This window comes from Acipenser ruthenus, chromosome 23 (assembly GCF_902713425.1).
Source record: "Acipenser ruthenus chromosome 23, fAciRut3.2 maternal haplotype, whole genome shotgun sequence".
Classification (NCBI taxonomy): domain Eukaryota; kingdom Metazoa; phylum Chordata; class Actinopteri; order Acipenseriformes; family Acipenseridae; genus Acipenser; species Acipenser ruthenus.
The window spans coordinates 22612167-22630807 of NC_081211.1; the positions used below are offsets into that span (position 1 = coordinate 22612167).

An 18641-nucleotide genomic window follows, 5' to 3' on the forward strand; every position below is an offset into this window, starting at 1 on the left:
ACTGGCAGAATGGAGTGAAGGCCCCCGTTGGAATTTTACTACCCTCCATTAAAACATCATCACTCTGTCAGTCCAGTGATTTTACAGTACATTTTGAAACCTGGGGTTACAATTTGTATTTAATCACACTTAGTTACATTGTAATAACACTTTAATTACAAGTAACCACATTGTATTGGAACATGTGAGCGTGCATTTACAATGTCATTTTTACAATGTACCGTTAACATATTAATTATGTAGAAATACTCTTTTTGAAAGTTGACACTTAGGTTAAACACAATTATTCTCACTTTTAAAATCTATTTTACCATAATTAAGTCAAGTACATCACCTCTAATGATTGTATAAGGTTACCCAGCCTCTATAAGTCCATGCAAACATGGGTAAAGATGTAAAATGAATTTTAAAGATACTAATTATGTATTTTTAAATGGTTTGCTCTGCTAATGCGATAAGAAAGGACTCACTTTTAAACCTTTTACAAGAAAAAGTACTCAGGTAGCCAAAATTTAAAACAATCTTTCAGTTTGGCTGCACCATTCCACTCTTCAGTCACACAGCTCAGACCCTAAATGAAAATCTGTGATACCCTTAGTTCTGAAGTTATCACTCAGCCATGCATTCGGCATTTCCCCTGACATTTGTCAGCTTCGCTTTTGTTACAGTTTTATCTCTAAAGTCGTCAACCTGTATCATCTGAAACATTAAGAAAAAAAAATACATTTGGTTAAATAAATAATGCAAGTGTTTGAGTTAATTTTGCCAGTTATCAAAGTGTGTTAATATTTTCCACTATCCCTGCTTTTTATTTGAGTGGGATGAATTTCAAAACCAAGATAATTCATACTATAAACACATTGACAGCGAGCAATGTCTAAACTTTATCCATTATAGATCCCTGGTGTTAATTGTCTCAGTAATTAAGTGCCAGGCAAGACTTAAAACAGCTGGTTATGTTGAGAGAAGAAGAAAAAAAAGACATAAGTGTTTTCAGATGTTTGCAACTTGCCACCCTAATTTCTGGGGGATGAGACAATGGGTAAAGTGATGGATTCCTATCAAGTGCAGTTGTCAGCTGGGAGAGAGAAAGATGAGGCGCTGTTTTAATAATGCCAATTAATGCAGCTGCGCCTCCGCTCGTCTTCAAAGACGTCCCCGACCAGACTGGAAACACAACTGTCAAAGACCTACGGACACACGGCAACAATCTAAGTATGGTATTTATTTGAGGACACTGTAGCCATGTGTCTGGTAGTGACGTGTATGCATCACTGCATAATTAGAAACATCTGTGAAATGCGATTAGACACTCTTTCGTGGAAATCTCTCACGGCTGATTTTTCATTTGTTATCCCTGACTTGTATTCAGCAATATTTAAAAGCTGCACCTCCCTTTTGCAGTCTGTTTTAGTCATGTTGGCAGGCCTGGCAGCATTTTATTATTTAATAAGAATATATCACAGAGAGATAGTGGCTGATTGTAAGTGGTTGGCAGGTAGGTTTTTTTTTTCAGTACAGCCAAACTCTGAGCACAGTGCAACAGTGATCAGGATTTAGATATTTTATGATCACATTGAAATGAAGCCAAGGAGTTAAGACAGAGTTACTTTGTTAAATATATCACGTATGGAGTTCCATCCTCACAATCAAGGAATTGTATGCTTAGTGCATTATAACAATATAACAAATATTTGTAATTACATTTACGTAATGTATTTTTAAGTGTATTCCTATAAACTATAAACATACTTCAGATATTACTGTAAAATTTACCTATAAAACTAAATCCTGTAATACAGGGATAACTTTTCTTTTTGGCAATTGTTAATGTAGATTACACAACACGCGTTCTGATTTTATTAATGAATGTTAATATCTGTGAAATATTTCATAATTTTTGTCAAAAATGGAACAAGTATTGCTGGACAGCTGAAAAGGCACTGTCATGATGTATCTATGTCCTTGTGCATGCAATTCAATTGTGCAGATGATAATCAGTGCTGGCACTGATCTGATAGAGAAATGGATCAGTTCAGGACAGGGCAGAAGGAATCCAATTGCAGACTGTGTCTTTGTGTCTTTTGACAGAATTCTGTCCCACATGTTCCGTCATTTACAATAGCTTCTTTGCCCTCAATAAATAATGTATTGTACCATGCTGAATTCAGTCCATACATTAATGTATCTCATGTATCATTTCTAGAAGATTGTGTTGAATAGACCAGTGTTCCAAAAGTATGTGAAAATTACTTCCACTGAAATATACAGAGGTGCACGATTAGCACAGAATGGACTGTCCGATTCCACTGCCCCTTTCACCCACTGGGACATTTTCATTTCACCCATTTAATGGGTTACTGAACCAAGAAACCCTTTACTGTATCTTACTTTTGTATGTATAACATCAGTATCTATCTATCTATCTATCTATCTATCTATCTATCTATCTATCTATCTATCTATCTATCTATATGAGTTTCTTGTAAACAGTGCAGGGTGTTCTGTAATGAGGTTTATAAACTGGGTCGATGCCTCCAAATGAGAAAGCTAACCTGGTGCTTTGGGTGAGCTTTCTCCGCCTCTGCAGACTGATGTTTTGGAAAATAATTTTGCTCCAGATGAAGATAATAATCAAATCAAACAGTGACATGACTAAAAATATAAATAAGTGAATTTGTTAAATAAACTGAGACTGCTAGGAGGAGTGTAGCCATTGTGGCATTTCTAGCCCAGTGCAAATTGGACACAATTTCTTGCCAAGAGACCTCAATTATCTTGATTATTTGTTTCTTCACAGAAATAACTAATAATTTATGGAACTATACAGGGTCATGGTTTATTTTAAAGGGCTTTTTTGTGTTTGTTCATTAACTGTTAACAACTAGCTTAGAAGCTAGTTTTTTTTATTAAAAAAAAAATCCTTCTTAGGGATTAATCAAGTAATCAAGTAACATGCTTTTAAAAATGTCACTGTAGTAGTATCTTGTGAGATCATTTTTTAAAAATATTTTATAAATAGGTTAACCTCCTTTAAAATGTGTATTTTTAAATTCATATTGAACTACAACTACATGTTATGCAATTGCTGACTTATTTTATAATGACATTGTGACTGTTTACACATGAGTATAGTTTATAAAAAGGTTCACCTCCTTTACTTTATCTCAACCCTCCAGTCCCTTTACATACTCTCTTATTCTCTCTAAAATCAGATGAATCCATTGATTGTGCTGTGTAGCTGACAGGTAAAGAGCCAGGCTGTGCGTAGTCAAGCATGCCCAGGCTTGGGGCTTGGTTCCTGGAAACTGGAACGTGATACAATTGGCTCCTACCAAGAAAGGGGGCGACTTTCCCAGCATGCAGGGGGGCTCGGCCTTTCGAACTCCCAGACCCATGACAAAAATTCAGAAGAAAAGTGTAAAACAATACCAGTCAAATAGAGGCTTCCCAGGAGGGGGGAGGGGGGTGGGGCGGGGGGGGGGGGGGGGGGGGGATCCTGGCGAGGTGAAAACTGAGTGGCGCAGATAAAACAACATTCTACCCGTGAGAGGTATCTGAGACACAGATATCCACCACTTACTCGGAATCATTTTCAATGACACACATTTATTTAAAAAATAATAGCAAACACCCATAACTTTAAAATCTCTGAAGTAAAGCTATTAGAAAATACGTTAACTTGACAAATGTTTTGGCTAATGCCTTCATCAGTGTAATTATACTCAACTTTCTATTTTTTTTTTACGTCATTGTTTAAAACATATGATCTTTCAGTGTGTGGATAAAGTCAAACAGTAAACTTTTACAAGCAATTGGAAACATTTCAACTGCGTATATATTACTTTTCTATCTGATATGCTTGATCTCATTTACCTTTCATTAACTGTCCCAGTCATTCTGTAGCAGAGATGTTATGTAGTTATCACTTTTTATGTGGATTTTTAAGCGTGTCAAAGTTTTTTTATTCAGGTCACAGCTTTATCCCTGCCTAAAGAATGTATGCTGCTGTATGGGAGAATACCGTCCTCTCTCTGCTGTGTGCTGGTGGAGCAAAGGGAGGCATTTAAACTCATTTAAGAGTCTCTTTCTACTGCACTTTCTATGTACCACACTTTCTTAAGGTATGGTACGAAGCAGACAAACATTTCAGTGAGTGCTTTCACCTGGGGCTTGAAGCAGAGCCGCCGCCATCGACGAATGGCAGAAGAGTGAGAATGGTTCTGAAGCCAATGAGGGTAGGAAAATGTTTTTTTAAAAGGTTCACCTGATGGCCTTGACAAAGATTTGTTCAAATGTGTGCATTACTGTTTACAAAGCACGTTGTGAGTCTGCCAATCAGCTGCAAAACATTTGTCATGTGGCGTGCCAGGAGCGCTTTCAGAGATCGGCGCAGTGGGGCTGGCCTGTTTTTTCTCTTTCCTCAAGCTTGCTTGTTTTTCCCAAATACCTTTTGCTGCTTCAGTTTAAGAATACAATTAAAACAGCAGGGTTTAGACAGCAACCCCTTTGAAAAAGAAGAGCTAAGAAACACGATGTTCCACTTACTAACAAGGACAATTACAGGAGGAGTCAGGCAGTTTTCTCTAGTCTTTTTAAAAAGGTTCTGGCTAATCCAGGTTCAATATTCCAACCCCACCATCATATCACTCTCACCACCTCCCACCGTACACACAGTTTCCATTTCATATAGAGATGTTCCACATTTAAAATGAATCCTCATTAAATTTTCAAACTGTCAAATATAAATTAATCACTGCTTTTCCAATGACTTTTGCATTTTCAATGTCCCCATGTTGCTTAATATAACCCTGTTGAAGTAGAATGCATGGAGACCGTGGAAGTTAATTTGAAGGAAGGAGAGATTGGTAAATGTAATTCATCATTCAGTAGTTTTGAAAGTAAACTGCATTAAAAACTAAAATACACATAATATAATTACTTTTATATAGGGAAATGTGATACAAAATGTACTGGATTTTTTTGTCAGCTCTATGTACTCTAGGTACTGTCCACAGGGATGTCTGTAAAAACTCTCTTTATGGATCTCCCCTTACTGATCTGGACTGCCCAGAAAGCTATCTGTGGCAGTGTTAAAACATGATCACTGCAGAAGACAATGAGAAAGAACACACATGTAAATGGTTATTGAACAAGCAATAGATGCACCCTCTGCAATTCCACAGTGTCACTTACATGTGCATACAATGGTGCATTCATTTCTATCCAAGAGTAAAACTGCATTAGACTGGCTGCAGGAAGGTTAGCGATCCAGATAGACATTCTTGTGGGGGCTTATTGACAGGGCAGTGTCCGGGACGGAGGGAGGCTTGTCTCATTGACAGGTCTGGGTTTCAGTGTCTCCCGGGTGCCTCTGTAGTCGCAGATTGTTGAGGCCGACCTCGGTACTTGTTGACAGGCTGCGGTAATGTCTCTAGCAGACGGGAGGAACTCTAGTCGATTAACACCTCATCAACCACCGTGTCAGAGAACAACCTTTCAGACCAGCGCCACCCCCATGGGCACAAATAGACACCGTGGACACTGCCTTTGTACATTTGTGTTTTTAGGAGCATTGTTTGGTAGTGCTAGGGAACTCACGTGACTTTGGGCCCTATTTTTCACTGTGATAATTTGTCACTTATTGTATTTTAAAAGGTAAAACTGATGCTGCCTGTTTCTTGGTTACCCTTTTTCTCGCAAATGTCATTGCACTTTCCCTGTATTTGAAACTTGGTTAATTTAACTTATATAATGGGGCATTTTCAACACTGCTTCAAAAAGGAGAAATGGAAAACCCCACTCTTAGTTTTTTCTAGTTTTCTTCGTCTTATTTCCTTTAGCCTCCCAGTCTCTCAGTTCTAACATTAGACTACACTGTCACCCAGTCCCTCAGCTCTAACCATTAGACTACACTGTCACCCAGTCCCTCAGCTCTAACCATTAGACTACAATGTCAACCAGTCCCTCAGCTCTAACCATTAGACTACTGTCTCCCAGTCTCTCAGCTCTAACCATTAGATTACACTGTCTCCCAGTCCCTCAGCTCTAACCATTAGACTACACTGTCTCCCAGTCTCTCAGCTCTAACTATTAGATTACACTGTCTCCCAGTCCCTCAGCTCTAACCATTAGATTACACTGCCTCCCAGTCCCTCAGCTGTAACCACTAGACTAAACTGCCTCCCAGTCCCTAAGCTATAACCACAAAGCTCTAACTACTAAGCCACACTGCTTTCTAACAATGTCAAGGTAGTTCTTAAATCAAGCGTCTTCTGTGAGCATTGCCAGCATAAAACATATGAAAAACAGAGAGTTTTAAAGTTGTATCCAAGAGGGAGAGCGGCATATAAATGGGTTTTCCAGAGTGGATTCGTCAAGCTGGGCCCTGTGCCGATGTTGGCAGACACTGCAGGGCTCTGGTGATAAGACAGCTAGCAGTGAGAGGCCAGGTGGGAGGCAGATCTCTCTCATTCTCTTTGTTTCTCAATGCAGAGTCTACTGGCTTACCTGGGGAAAACAGTACCATGGAAGGGCTCCTAACCATTTGCCTATATTGTGACTAAATAGTAATATTGTGTAAACAATGCTTGGTATGTTAAAGGGTTAATGCTAGTTTTGTTTTCTCAGTATAAGTAGAACAATATGAAATAATATAGCTTAGCTTTAAATCTTCAAATCCAATATAACCCCAGTCATTGAACCCTCTTACCTATTGTATTTTTAACTGTTAAAGACTCCGTAGCTCTCTGAAATATGTCTAATCAGCCTGGCACCTTCCTATTTGTCTGAATGTATACAGCATCTGTTGATGCCTACCTACTTTGTGTACCTTCTTTTCGGATAGTTACTTTTGATGCACGATCCTTTCGATGTCTCGCTCCTAAACTCTCTTCCCAGAGACATCAGGAGTGTTCCCACAATCTCTTTGTTTAAAATTAGACTGAAGATTTTTTTGTTCGACCAGGCTTATAATTAGATATTTTCTTGTTTTTAAAGTAGCGCCTTGAGACATTTTACTGCGAGACAAAACTGCTGAATAATGTTACGTTAACATACTGAATTGCATATCACTTTGTAGTTTTCCATATACTTAATGAAAAACTGAAAAAATTTCAAAATCTAACATGAAATGCTATACTACTATTATGGCTTCTGGTAGACTTTTGCGGTATCATTTTGTAGTTTCTTTGATTACATTGTTAAATAAACGATCAAAATTATGTTCATATAGTTTTTTTTTATTATTATTATTAATGATGTCTCAATCCCCAAATTCTAGTTGATGCAAAACCTTTGGCCAGAGCTGTATGTGTTATTTCACAGCGATGTATTTCTTACATCAACCAGGAGTGGAGTACTGCAGGGGGACGGGTTAATAGTTACACTCTGGTGTACTTGGTGTACTTAGAAACTAGACATGACTCTGAGAGCTCTAATGAGGTCACAGAGGTGCTTTACATTAGCTCTTATATTCCATATCAAGTTAATCTTTAAAGTCGAGAACCTTTAAACAGATGTCTATTTCCTAGTATTCTATATCTTAATTTGATAAATATTTAGGGGTATGGACTATTACTGTAATTCCATATCATACTGGGTTCATACGAAAAGTGAAAATCAATAAATTGATCATTAACATGCTCTGACTAAACACCAACATGAATCCCGCTAAATGTAATATAATTTAAGACTGCTATCCACTTCTCCACCCTCACCCTCACTCCCAGACACTCTGCACTTACATTGTCTCTGATTACAATGCACTTTATGCTCTAACATGCATCCTCTACATTGAGGGTTCAGAAGAGTGGAAATCAGCAGGTATGCTCGCCCTAATATCCAGGCCTTTCCCTGGTTTATTATTGTTAAAACACACAAGAAGCTTTCATGTTTAAATATTGTTTTGTTTGTTGTTTTTTAATTATTGAGGCAGTAATACTTGTTTTTAAAAGGGACTGAAATATACAGAGACGTGAAATAAATATTTTTTTTATTATTATAATATCGCTTATTTTTTTTTATTTTTTTTTTAAATATTCCCTTTATCATTGATGTATGAGACTTTTTGGTAATCCACTGAATGTCATAGTAGCAGCATTCTCTTTGTCAAACTCCTCGCAGGATCACAGAACAGTAATTCCGTGTGTCAGGTTTCAGAAGAAAAAAAAACAAATATATAAGTCTCCTCAGTCCTGAGGATTGCAACCCCGAATCCTCACCGCTTTGTCCCTGTTCCCCAACAGGGGGGCTGTTTTCCAGTTTTTTTGTTTTTGTTTAAAAAAAAAAAAAAAAAAAAAAGACGATTCACAATCTGTTTCCCATTCCTCTTGTATTTGCTACAAGTTCTCTCCTCCTCTTCCAGCTTTGTCAGACGGGCCGTTTGCTCCCCACCCCCCGCCCCCCCACCCCACCCCCGCCCCCCCCACCCCACCCCCCCAAAATAAGAAATAAAAACAACAATCCCACTCCATTTTAAGCTCATCCTCGTAGCTGATTATGTTCTGCTGAGCACCTGGACAGAGAAATAAGCTTGCATACTCGCTTTACGACTCCCTCCCCCCCTCTCTCTCCCTCTCTATTGCTTGCTCTCCTCAGTACTGCAGCCACAAATTACAAAAATAGAACATATCTTCTCCATTTCTTATATGTATTTCTCTTGTCGCTGATCTGCTGTAAAAAATATTGCTCTGTGGCCAGTCCCTCTAACTAGGGTTGGCTGGGCGGATGCGTTTAGTCCGCTTGCTGACTGTGGTGTAGCGGAAGGGCCTTTGGGGGTCTGGAGGTACCCCTTTGGGGTAGCGCTTCATGAAGTGCACGTCCTGCTGGTTCTCCTGGGTGCGCGGGCCTTTGCGTGGGCGCCCCTTCTTGGTGAAGCCAACGTACCAGCCTGAGTACTTGGCTGACATCAGGGCTGTGTAGTTATTCTCCAGCACCTTCTCCACAAATACACACTCTTTGCTCTTGTCGTTCACCTGTTAGGGGGCGACACAAAGGATAGGTTAGTATGGAGAAGCCATTTCATGAATGTATTCACCTATTTGTCAGCTGATATGTCCTGTTGAACCTGGTATAAGAGTGCATGTCTTCTTGTGATCCCTTAGGAAGGGTACTTGTTGCACAAAAATGTGCAGAAGACACTTTCAAATGATAAGACACAGGTTCCCAACCTGTGACCTGGGGAAATCCTGAAATATCCCTAAAATATTGCAACTGCACCACAATGCAATGCCACACCCTCCAAACCACTTTTCTTCTAGTCAGCACGGCATCTTAACAAAGAAACTCTGCGTCTCACAATAACGCTGGGAAAATTCAACGGTCGCTATGCTATATTGGTTACAGCGCACAGGATCAACTGTACATAGTCATTTGTTATAAGAGGAATATGCTTCAGATTTAAAGAAACAAGAATGTCAATGTAATGGTTATGCTTCCATTTAATGCACCTCTATTAAAAGTGAAACACCTTTACTTTTTTGTATAACAAATGATCCTATTAATTGGTTTAGAGAAATCCTTCATTTATAATAGTTTCATTTATAATAATTTATAACAGTTACATAACATTATAACAAATGAATCTGGGGAACAGAATGCTACACCCCCCAAATCAGATACCACAATGCTAATGCTAATGATGAATACTTGTTTCTGTTTTCATCAGTGTATTGTATGCTTCTTCCATTCCTGTTCAATTGATATTCATCCAACTATAAAGCTGCCAATGATTATCTGGATGGCTGTGTATTGGTATAACATGTAAATGAGCTTTGACCGTGTTTGTGGTGTCAGACTCATGCCATGCAAAGTAATGGAGCATTAGCATCTTATCTGCTCACAGCAGCCTGTACCCTGTGCATTTACAGACACTCCCTAATCTCATCTCAAGTGTGTTTAGACACAGTCCCTAATCCCATCCATTTAGAGATAGCCCCTTACTTACCAAATTAACTTTTGAATGAAAGCAGGGGGCAAAAAAAAAATTCTAAATTCAAAACCCTGCTAATAAAGAGAAAGCACTGATGCCTTGAACAGATATTGATTCTACAGTGATTAAACACACAAATCTAGATGTACATTTAAAAAGGCAGGGCCAACAGCCTCTGAGACTTTAATATTACATAATGTAGGGAAAGTATTCGCAAGGCTGTAACTCCATCAAGGGGCTCTGGTGAATTACTAAACCACAAGAGTGGACTTATAGCCTTTATTATCATTATTGTATACAACAAGAAACAGCGTACTTGCAGGAAGTCGCTGTTCATTCATTGTTCTGTTATTGTTCTGATTAGTTTCTTGTTTGTTTTACACTGTTATAATTATTATTCCTGCCTTTGCATTACAGAATAGGGCCCCTGGACTGTTACTGACTCCTTGATGAGTTGTTTTCACCCTGCAGCCCCCCGTTGTGATGATGTGCATTACCTTGCCCACTAGCTTGCCTCTCCGGTTCATGCAGAGGTAATAGTCCGTGGCTTTGCCTTTGATTCGCACCTGGCTCCCAAACGTGTCCGTTTCCACAACGAGCTGGGCTTGTGAAGAGAGAGAGGAGGAGAGAGAGAGAGAGATTAACTGCAGCTCGAATGGACAGTCTGCAATGACAGAGCACCACCTTAAAGAGGAAGTAGCGGGGTTGTGAAAAATATAGCGTCATACGTCCCACATGTTGCTACAAGTGTTTAAATAACGTACCTGTCATTTTTATTTTCATTGTAAAAATTCTGACAACTTTTCAAAGCCAGTTTCAAAGCTTTTTTCTAAATGTCCACTCTTGTGCAATGGGGTTTGAGATATGTCCTCTAAATCACTGCAGGAAGAGCAATTAAAAAAAAAATAATAACAAGTCCTCTGGCTTTTCTGTTCGGTACCACATTATGGATCGTTATTGCTGTGTTACCTGTTTGACAACGCAGGCAATAATCCTACAGCTTGACATTGTAAAAAGAGCTTTGAAACAGACTTTAAAGTTCTAAGTATAATAAGTTGTCAGGATGTTAACAATGAAAAGAAAAATTACAGGTACATTATTTAAACAGTGGTAGCAACACGTGGGGACGTGTAACGCTATAGTTTTTGGAACCCTAAGGGCTGCACAATGATGTATGCACGTCTACAATGCGTGCAACACAAACTCTGGTATCTGAGCTCCCGAGCTCCTGTCTATCCTGTGACAGACAGACAGACAGACAGTCTTCTGTTTCCAACACTGACCTTTCAGAACAGGTTAAGGCTGGTCTCCAAATAAACTGAAGAGAATGACCTTTGGTTGGACAAGAGAATTTTGGACTATTCTAAGATTGGACAGAACTGACAGTTACTGTAGACCTATTCCTAGAAGGGAATTCTCCCCTGTTCGGTAGCAGCTGATGTGAGGCAGTGTGTCCCTATGCATCCTACCTCTTCTTCTAACTGGGTCCCTTGTTGCAAAGAGACAGAAAGAGAATCAGAGAGAGAGAGAGACACAGTGGCCCTCCTTACCTATGCAGGGAAACAGCAATGAGATCGTTCCAGCGACCTCACACAGCACAGAGGTCAAACAAAATCAATATGCTCAGCCTCACTCCTGCTTTCTTTCTCTCTCTTATCCATCTCCCTTCTTCTCCCACTCCCTCGCTCTTCACCTACCTTCGATCTCTCAGATTCCCTGCTCTTTACCCCCTCCCTGTTTCTAATCCTTTGATCTGCTTCTCTCCAGCCGGTCCTGTGATACAACGATAGAACCTCTCCTAGCTACACCGTTAGTGGTCTGTGCACTCCCTTTCTTACTATTCCAGAGAGAAAGCCACATTCTAAACAGCACGGCATTTAACAAAATCAATGCCCCCCATCGATCCGGAGTTATATTTATTGCTGGTCATGGATTTTTAACTCTGAGCTTCAGCTAAAGAGCAAACATTGTTTAGCCTGCAATCTCACTTTCTGCTTACCGCTTTCCTTTCAAACCAGGGGGAGGGGATAAACTGTGTGTATTTGTGACTGTTTGACTGTACTTGCAATGGTAAAGCTCCACACACTATAATACACACCATTGCCCCACATTTGTATTGCCTTGTGCCTCAGTCGTGGCAATTGATAGCTGACTCTTTCACACATGACTTCACCTGCACTAAGACCCTGGTTTTCACAGTCTGGTAGCTATTTGTCGGGTGTTCCAAAAAATAATAACATGATTTAACTGCGCAACAAAGACTGTACCTTCTGAAAATCCCCCCCCCCCCCCCCTTTTTTTCTTTTTAAAGGAGTCCCCCAGTTCCCAGTGTGGATGCCTGTGATTGCCCCCTGGTGGAGTAGTGCTGATTTCAGCTTGTCCCTAAGCTATACTGGAGTGCAATTCAGTTGTCCTGAAATATGCACTGTAAACAGCCACATTGAAAGATACAGCTATGGCCAAATGTTTTGTATCACCTAGAATTTTAGGACAGGGACATCATTTTACAAAAGAAAATATTTGAAAATAATTATTTTATTTAACATCATGTAATCAAAGAAACTACAAAATGATATTGTAAAATTCTACCGGAAGCCATAATAGTAGTACAATATTTCATGTTAGATTTCGAAATGTCACATTTTGTCAGTTTTTTTGTAAGGTATATGGAAAACTACAGAGGGGTATGTAATTCAATATGTTAATGTAACATTATTCAGCAGGTTTCATTCAACCTTATGAAGCAAAAATAGTTATTTCTATAGGGTGATGCAAAACTTCTGGCCATAGCTGTACATGTCACCTTGTCTTACTAGCAGCAGTGCAATTGTCCTTTACCTTTAATCAGCACTGCATGGTGCACTGGAACACAGTGTCAATAGGTGCAGTTATTGATGGACAGCATACTCTGCACATGGCAAATTGCCTGTTTGTAAAATGAGGGTTTCAGCAATGTTGAGATATGGAACGATCCTGTGCAGCTCCCTTACAGGAGCAGAGAGAGCGCTATACGCACCAGCACTTCCCAGAGTTACAGTGCATACATTAAATGCACTTAAGACCATCACATTCCCCTTGCAGAATTTCACCACCCATTAATGATGTGCTGGAGCTGCCGTTTTATGCCTTTTTGTCTTTGGCTGTGCGGATATTTGTTTCAATGAAACTGGGAACTATTTTTTCACCAAACAGTTCCACCAAAGCATCCCAAAAGCCTAACCATTAGCTATTATTAGTCCTATGAGCATAATCATTTGCTCCTACTTTATTATGTGGTGAGGGCTTTATTTGGATGTAATAAAGAAGCTTTGTTAGTGAGTACAGACACTGGGGGATAGAGACACAGCCCCTTACGGTAAGCTGTCTTACCATATTTGTCTCCGTCCTCCCCTCGTGCGCTGATCCGGCGGTCCAGCACCTGCACGTGCTTCCCGCTGGTGCGGCTGTACAGCTGGTAGACTCGCAGCTGTTTCCTGCTCATATCGTCCCGTGCCCGCGTCTGATTCTCCACGTGAATCCGGAAATCCACATTCTCATCTGCCAGGACCTGCTGGGACATGGTTTTTATCCATATGTGATTTTCATAAAGCTTGCGTTATTATGTTTAAATGTTGACAGCGTGTGTAAATATACCCCAAATAAGGATAGACATTTTGTGTCTGCATTGACAGGCTCGAAATCAAACACAATGGCAGACCAACTAGAAATAAACAGTGTGTTAACTGTGCACACACTAAAGTGGTTTCTTAACAGTGGTTTTACATGAAAAGATTTCTCAGCGCTGAAGCAAATGCTTTGTTATCCTGTCCTGCTGTGTCATTGGAGTTCTAACTTCCTGCTTTCTTCCTCCCCCTATCCTTGTCCCCCCTGTCTCCCTGTCTCGTTCTCTTTTGAACCCATGAGTATTTGCTTCAGTAGCCTTCAATCAGCAAACCTGCCCGCACTCGTTAGACTGATGCCATGACAGTGCTGAACAAGCATTGTTCTTTGTCTTCAGTAACTGATACTATAATGTGAAGGCTGTCTTGATAATGTTTAAGCCCAGGCTAACGTTCCCTATTTTGGGTAAAGAAGCAGTGGACCCATGCACCGTACCATTAAACACTCAGTTCTCAGCACTGTCATGCTACCCCTAATTATAAGCAGTATTACATGTTTGGGTTATAAGAGGTGTGTGATAGACAAAATCCAGTGCTGCTGGTCTGGGTAGAGTTTTAACTGGCCTCTAGAATTCAGATGGTACTTAACGGAAAGGGGGGGGGAGGTGTAGACAGACCACATTTTAGGATCTGGGAAATCCTGGGTAGGGTTTAAACTGCCCCCTACAGGTGAGACTGTAGATTGAGTTTAATCAGATCGCAACCAAGGTATCTGAGGTAATGTTTAAACTGCCCCTTACAGGTGAGACTAGACCTTTATAATTGGGGGAGGTTACCAAATTGGAAAGGTGGTGTACGGCCAGGGCTTAAACTGCCCCCTACAAGTGATACTGTACCTTCACACTGGAAGGGTTTGAACAGATGCCCATTAGACAGGCTTTGGAGAGGCTTCAATCACTGTAAAAAGTCCAAGGTCCACAATGGCCCAGCCCTCTCCTGATTGAAACATGTTGTGAATGTGTTTCGCAGTGGCCTGTGTTGCTGCCTGCCATCTCTAGATCCCCTTCATCTCCTGAAGGCTGCACTCGGGTTTCCACTGCCTTGGCTCCATGCCTGGAAAGCACTTGCTAACATCTCGGCTCCAGCACAGGGCGGCTTCGCCAGCCCCCCGGCCTGCTGGCACTCTCACAGTCTGAGCTGAACCTCCAGCAAGTGCGAGAGAGAGAGAGAGGGAGAGAGAGGGAGGGAGAGAGACAGAGTGGGGGAGAGAGAGAGAGAGAGAGTGGGAGATAGAGACAGAGAGCAAGAAAGGGGGAGAGAGACAAAGAGCAAGAGAGAGGGATAGAAACAGAATAAGAAAGAGGGAGCGAGACAGAGAGTGGGAGAGAGAGAGAGCAGGAGAGAGGGAGAGAGAGCCCAGAGGCTTGGGTTTCAGCATAGAGAGCTCTGCTGGGAAACACTGCAGTCTAGGGGCCAGGGACCCGACATTAACCCCTTCAGCCCTCAGGAATGGTCTATTTCTGATACCTTCAGTATGTTCCACCAATATCTGGAAATGTCTGATATCGATTCTGCACAACTTCACACAGTACACCAGGGGCAACACTGGCTCTTTCATTCCATTGCAAGGCTTTGTTCCAGCCAGGTCTTTATTATTGTTTTATATAAATCATTTACAAACTGGCTGGAACAGACTCTTGCAAGGGAATGGACAGGAAGAGCCAATGTTGCCTCTACACCTGCTCTACACTGGAACTTCTAAAATCACAAATCAATGAATTGGTAGGAAATAAATTGAAACACAATGTTAATGCAGGTGGTAACATTACATTGCATATTCTGGACAGGCTGCTGTTACTCCAGCCTGGATGTTAGGGAGCGTTGTGGTGTTTTGGAATCATCTGGACCTACCGGCTGCATCATCCAACACCCCAGCAGTGTGGATGTGCTATTTAGTTTATCTAATATGTCTACCAGCACCACATCTTGGTGCACATAAGCCACATACTGCCCCTGCTTGTAATGCAAAGTCTCACCTATAGAGGGCAGCTTAAACCCTACCAAGCCGCAAACTCTCACCTGTAGGGGCAGTTTAGAATTTAGATCCTGCCCCAGATCTCTCTGCTTCTGTGTAACTGGGGGGTTTCCCCCTGCATGGGAGCCTCTGGATTGGGTTGGAGATGAGATGACAGTGAAAGGAGGTGGAGTGTCTCCTACCTGGAGTGGACTGCACAGCACCACCATGGCCTGGACACATCTGAGAAACAGACAAAACAAACACAGGGCATTAGGGCGGGCTTCAAACACACTGCTCAGCAAATACTCAATAACTGGGATGTTATTGTCTCACATAATGTGATTGTAACACTGCTTCCAGGAAACCGTTGAACATTAGATTAAACATTTTCTTCAGGGCTATACAGTGTATTATAAAATAACAGTGCACTACAATCCAATACTGTGAACTCACAGAAAGTACTGTTTACTCCCCCCTCCCCTATAGTTTGCTTGGAAGACATTCCTGTAACAGCAATTATAATCATATATTCAATGGCACATTGATATGAAACCCTTAATAAACATAATTTCATCAAGAACGAACGAGCACTTGTTTAAAGTATTGTATTTCTATCTGGTAGCTCCTTCCAACCGTTTCCAGTGAGGCCCTGTCCCCGGTCTGATTCAAGTTTACTAGCGGGGTTAACGCCAGAACATCAAATGTTTTCTTTTGGCAAGAGCCGTGGGATTTTTATAAAACACAAAGTTGCGAGAGATACATTTGACATCTCATCCACACGGCGGCACGCAACCCTGACAGAACAGCACCCAAACACGATATGCAGAGAGAGGGGACGCGGTGATATTCACCGAGCGCATTCCAAACACCAATTTGAACCCCGGGACGCCCACCATTCTTTATACACAAAGAGGTATATTGACCGCCTGTAAAGTAGTCAGACTTTTCAAAACATTCGACCGTTTTCAAAGTGTTGGACTGTCCATAAACCCATGCATATATACAGTACCCAAACTATTATTATTATTATTATTATTATTATTAATAATAATAATAATAATAATAATAATAATAATAATAATAATAATAATAATAATAATAATGTTAATCTAAAGCTGCAAATCTAGCTATGAATATGTATTTTGCATACCGTACAATGATATATTACATGTATATTCCAACAACACATATGTAGAATTTCTGGTAATTAATAATTAAAGCGCATCCTTACAGGCAAGTGAGTGCTGACAGGAGGGACCGCATATCTCTTGTAATCCGCGGCTACCCAACTAAACAACTTGTCCAGGTCAAATCCGTACCAGATGCCGTTTCCGACTCAGGGTAGTTTACTGGAACTCTGTAATCCACTTTGCGGGGACAGAACCGCTGCTGCTGTCGTCGCCGCTCAAATGATGAGATGCTCGGAGATGCATCAGCACTCTTCCGAAGAAAAAAAAAAGATGTTTCTCTCTATCTCTGTCTGTGTTCCTCTGCTGTGTTTAGGATTATACCTCTCTCCCGTCCCAACAGTGCGGTGGAGATGATTCCAACAATAGCTGTCAAATAGGTAGACAGGTAGGTTAAATCCCCAATAAGCCTCCGGACTCTGGGCTTCCACACAGCAAGCTCTCTGGGCAAGCACAGCAGTAGTAGTGACAAAACGGGACACACACACAAGCGCTGTGCTCTATTCTCTCTCTTTCTCCTTCTCCTTTCCAAGAAAAAAAAAGAATAAATAACGTCTCCCAACACGACGTTGTATTCTGTCAGTGCACAGGGACAGCAAAACATGAGACTGGGAATCAGAAAGGGGGCAAGTGCACTGGCTGTCAGCTGGTTGCTCGATTTGGTTATGGCTCCAGTATAGCTCAGATATAACGGGATACCCCCCTCTTTGCTTCGCTTAATCCTCCTAGTTTTTGTGGTGTAATTTTCTTTTTCGTTTTAATGTTATTAGTCGTAGACAATGGTTTCCTCTTTCTCCCCACTGCAGACCTCGTCACAGTAAACCAGGAAAGGTTCTTGAGGTCAAAGAGGTAGCCCGTAAGGCTATGTTAGGGGCGGAGGGCTGAGATGAGGGAAGGGGGGTTGCGGGAAGGAAGGGGCGGCTAGTGTCTCGGTGATGGAAAGGTCACTCGAAAAGGGCTGATTCCTCGGCTCCCTTGGGCCAGTCAGAAGGACAGCGAAGGTACAGCAGCTCCGGGGTCGTTAACACTACTAGCTCCGTGTTCTTTGAAGTCTCTTCTCTCATGTTTACAGCTTCCAGCAAATGTCTTCCTTCTGAGAGAGAGAAGGGATGGAGGGGACAAATGACCGGCGTTGTCCCGTAAACAACATGAGGGCTTCCCTACAACGAGTGAGGAGAGACCGTCGGCCAGTGCAGGGGTGTGCAGGATGGGGAGATGTAAGTGACACTGGATTTGCGGAAGAATAAACACCAGTACCGCCACTAAAATAACTGCAGCAGTCAACTAGCGCGAATGTCTCCTGATAATATTACTATCTGAAACACAGGCACCGGTGCCACAGAACTTGCTTGTTATCCACAAAAAATTAGCCAAATCAGAACGTGTTTTGTTTAAAAAAATGGAATGTTGTATTTCCGTCACAAACACGAGCAAGCTGGCTTTTCCCGTAAACTGAGATCCTTTCTTCTATACAATCCAGGTTCTCCCAAACAGAAAAAAAACAAGTTTCAGATTCGAACATGAATCATTCTCACAACAGCGGCGGCAGGCAGTACTAGGAGGGAAAGAAGTGATCTTGCCAAAGGAAAAAAAAATGTAGTTTACAACTGAGGACAAATACTCCCCCACTACACAGAATCAAATAAAACAATAAGAGTATAATAACAATGATAATAATACTGCTATTACTATCAATAATAATAGTAACGACACGTATTATAGTAACTACAATTAAATAGCACAACAAAGTATTTATTAATAGAAAAGAATGATCTCCTCTTTAAAAAGTCTGATACCTGAACGAGCCAGGGAAAGACTGACTGGTAATAGACTTAAAACTGCACTGCTACGCAACTCAGCTCACTGGCCAGAATAACACACAGCGGGGAGGGTTGGAGCGAGCGAAC

At 41.1% G+C, this 18641-nt stretch overlaps 1 protein-coding gene across 3 annotated transcripts; it reads right to left on the reverse strand.

The window, feature by feature from the left end:
- Positions 1-8535: 8535 nt before the first annotated feature.
- Positions 8536-18614, reverse strand: LOC117431408 (fibroblast growth factor 18). 3 transcript variants are annotated; one of them, XM_034052287.3, is made up of 5 exons: positions 16779-18614; positions 15748-15787; positions 13301-13478; positions 10429-10535; positions 8536-8975 (listed from the first exon to the last, which is right to left on the reverse strand). In XM_034052287.3, the coding sequence occupies exons 1-5, from the start codon at positions 16808-16810 to the stop codon at positions 8706-8708; spliced, it is 627 nt and encodes a 208-aa protein (XP_033908178.1). In that variant the 5' UTR covers positions 16811-18614; the 3' UTR covers positions 8536-8705. The 3 variants fall into 3 exon arrangements, with proteins under 3 accessions (XP_033908178.1, XP_033908179.3, XP_033908175.3); XM_034052288.3 differs by having other exon boundaries at positions 8537-8975; positions 13301-13481; positions 15610-15787; positions 16779-18613; XM_034052284.3 differs by having other exon boundaries at positions 8540-8975; positions 15610-15787; positions 16779-18609.
- Positions 18615-18641: the final 27 nt, after the last annotated feature.

Bases quoted from the DNA above. Each gene is read 5' to 3' on its own strand.
- LOC117431408 (XM_034052288.3), bottom strand. From the start codon at position 16,810: ATGCGGTCCCTCCTGTCAGCACTCACTTGCCT. The intron at 13,482-15,609 runs GTGAGAGTTTGC...ACCATGTCCCAG, and splicing joins ATTCTAAACTGCCCCTACAG to CAGGTCCTGGCAGATGAGAA. The intron at 8,976-10,428 runs GTAATGCACATC...GCCCCCTAACAG, and splicing joins GAGGCAAGCTAGTGGGCAAG to GTGAACGACAAGAGCAAAGA.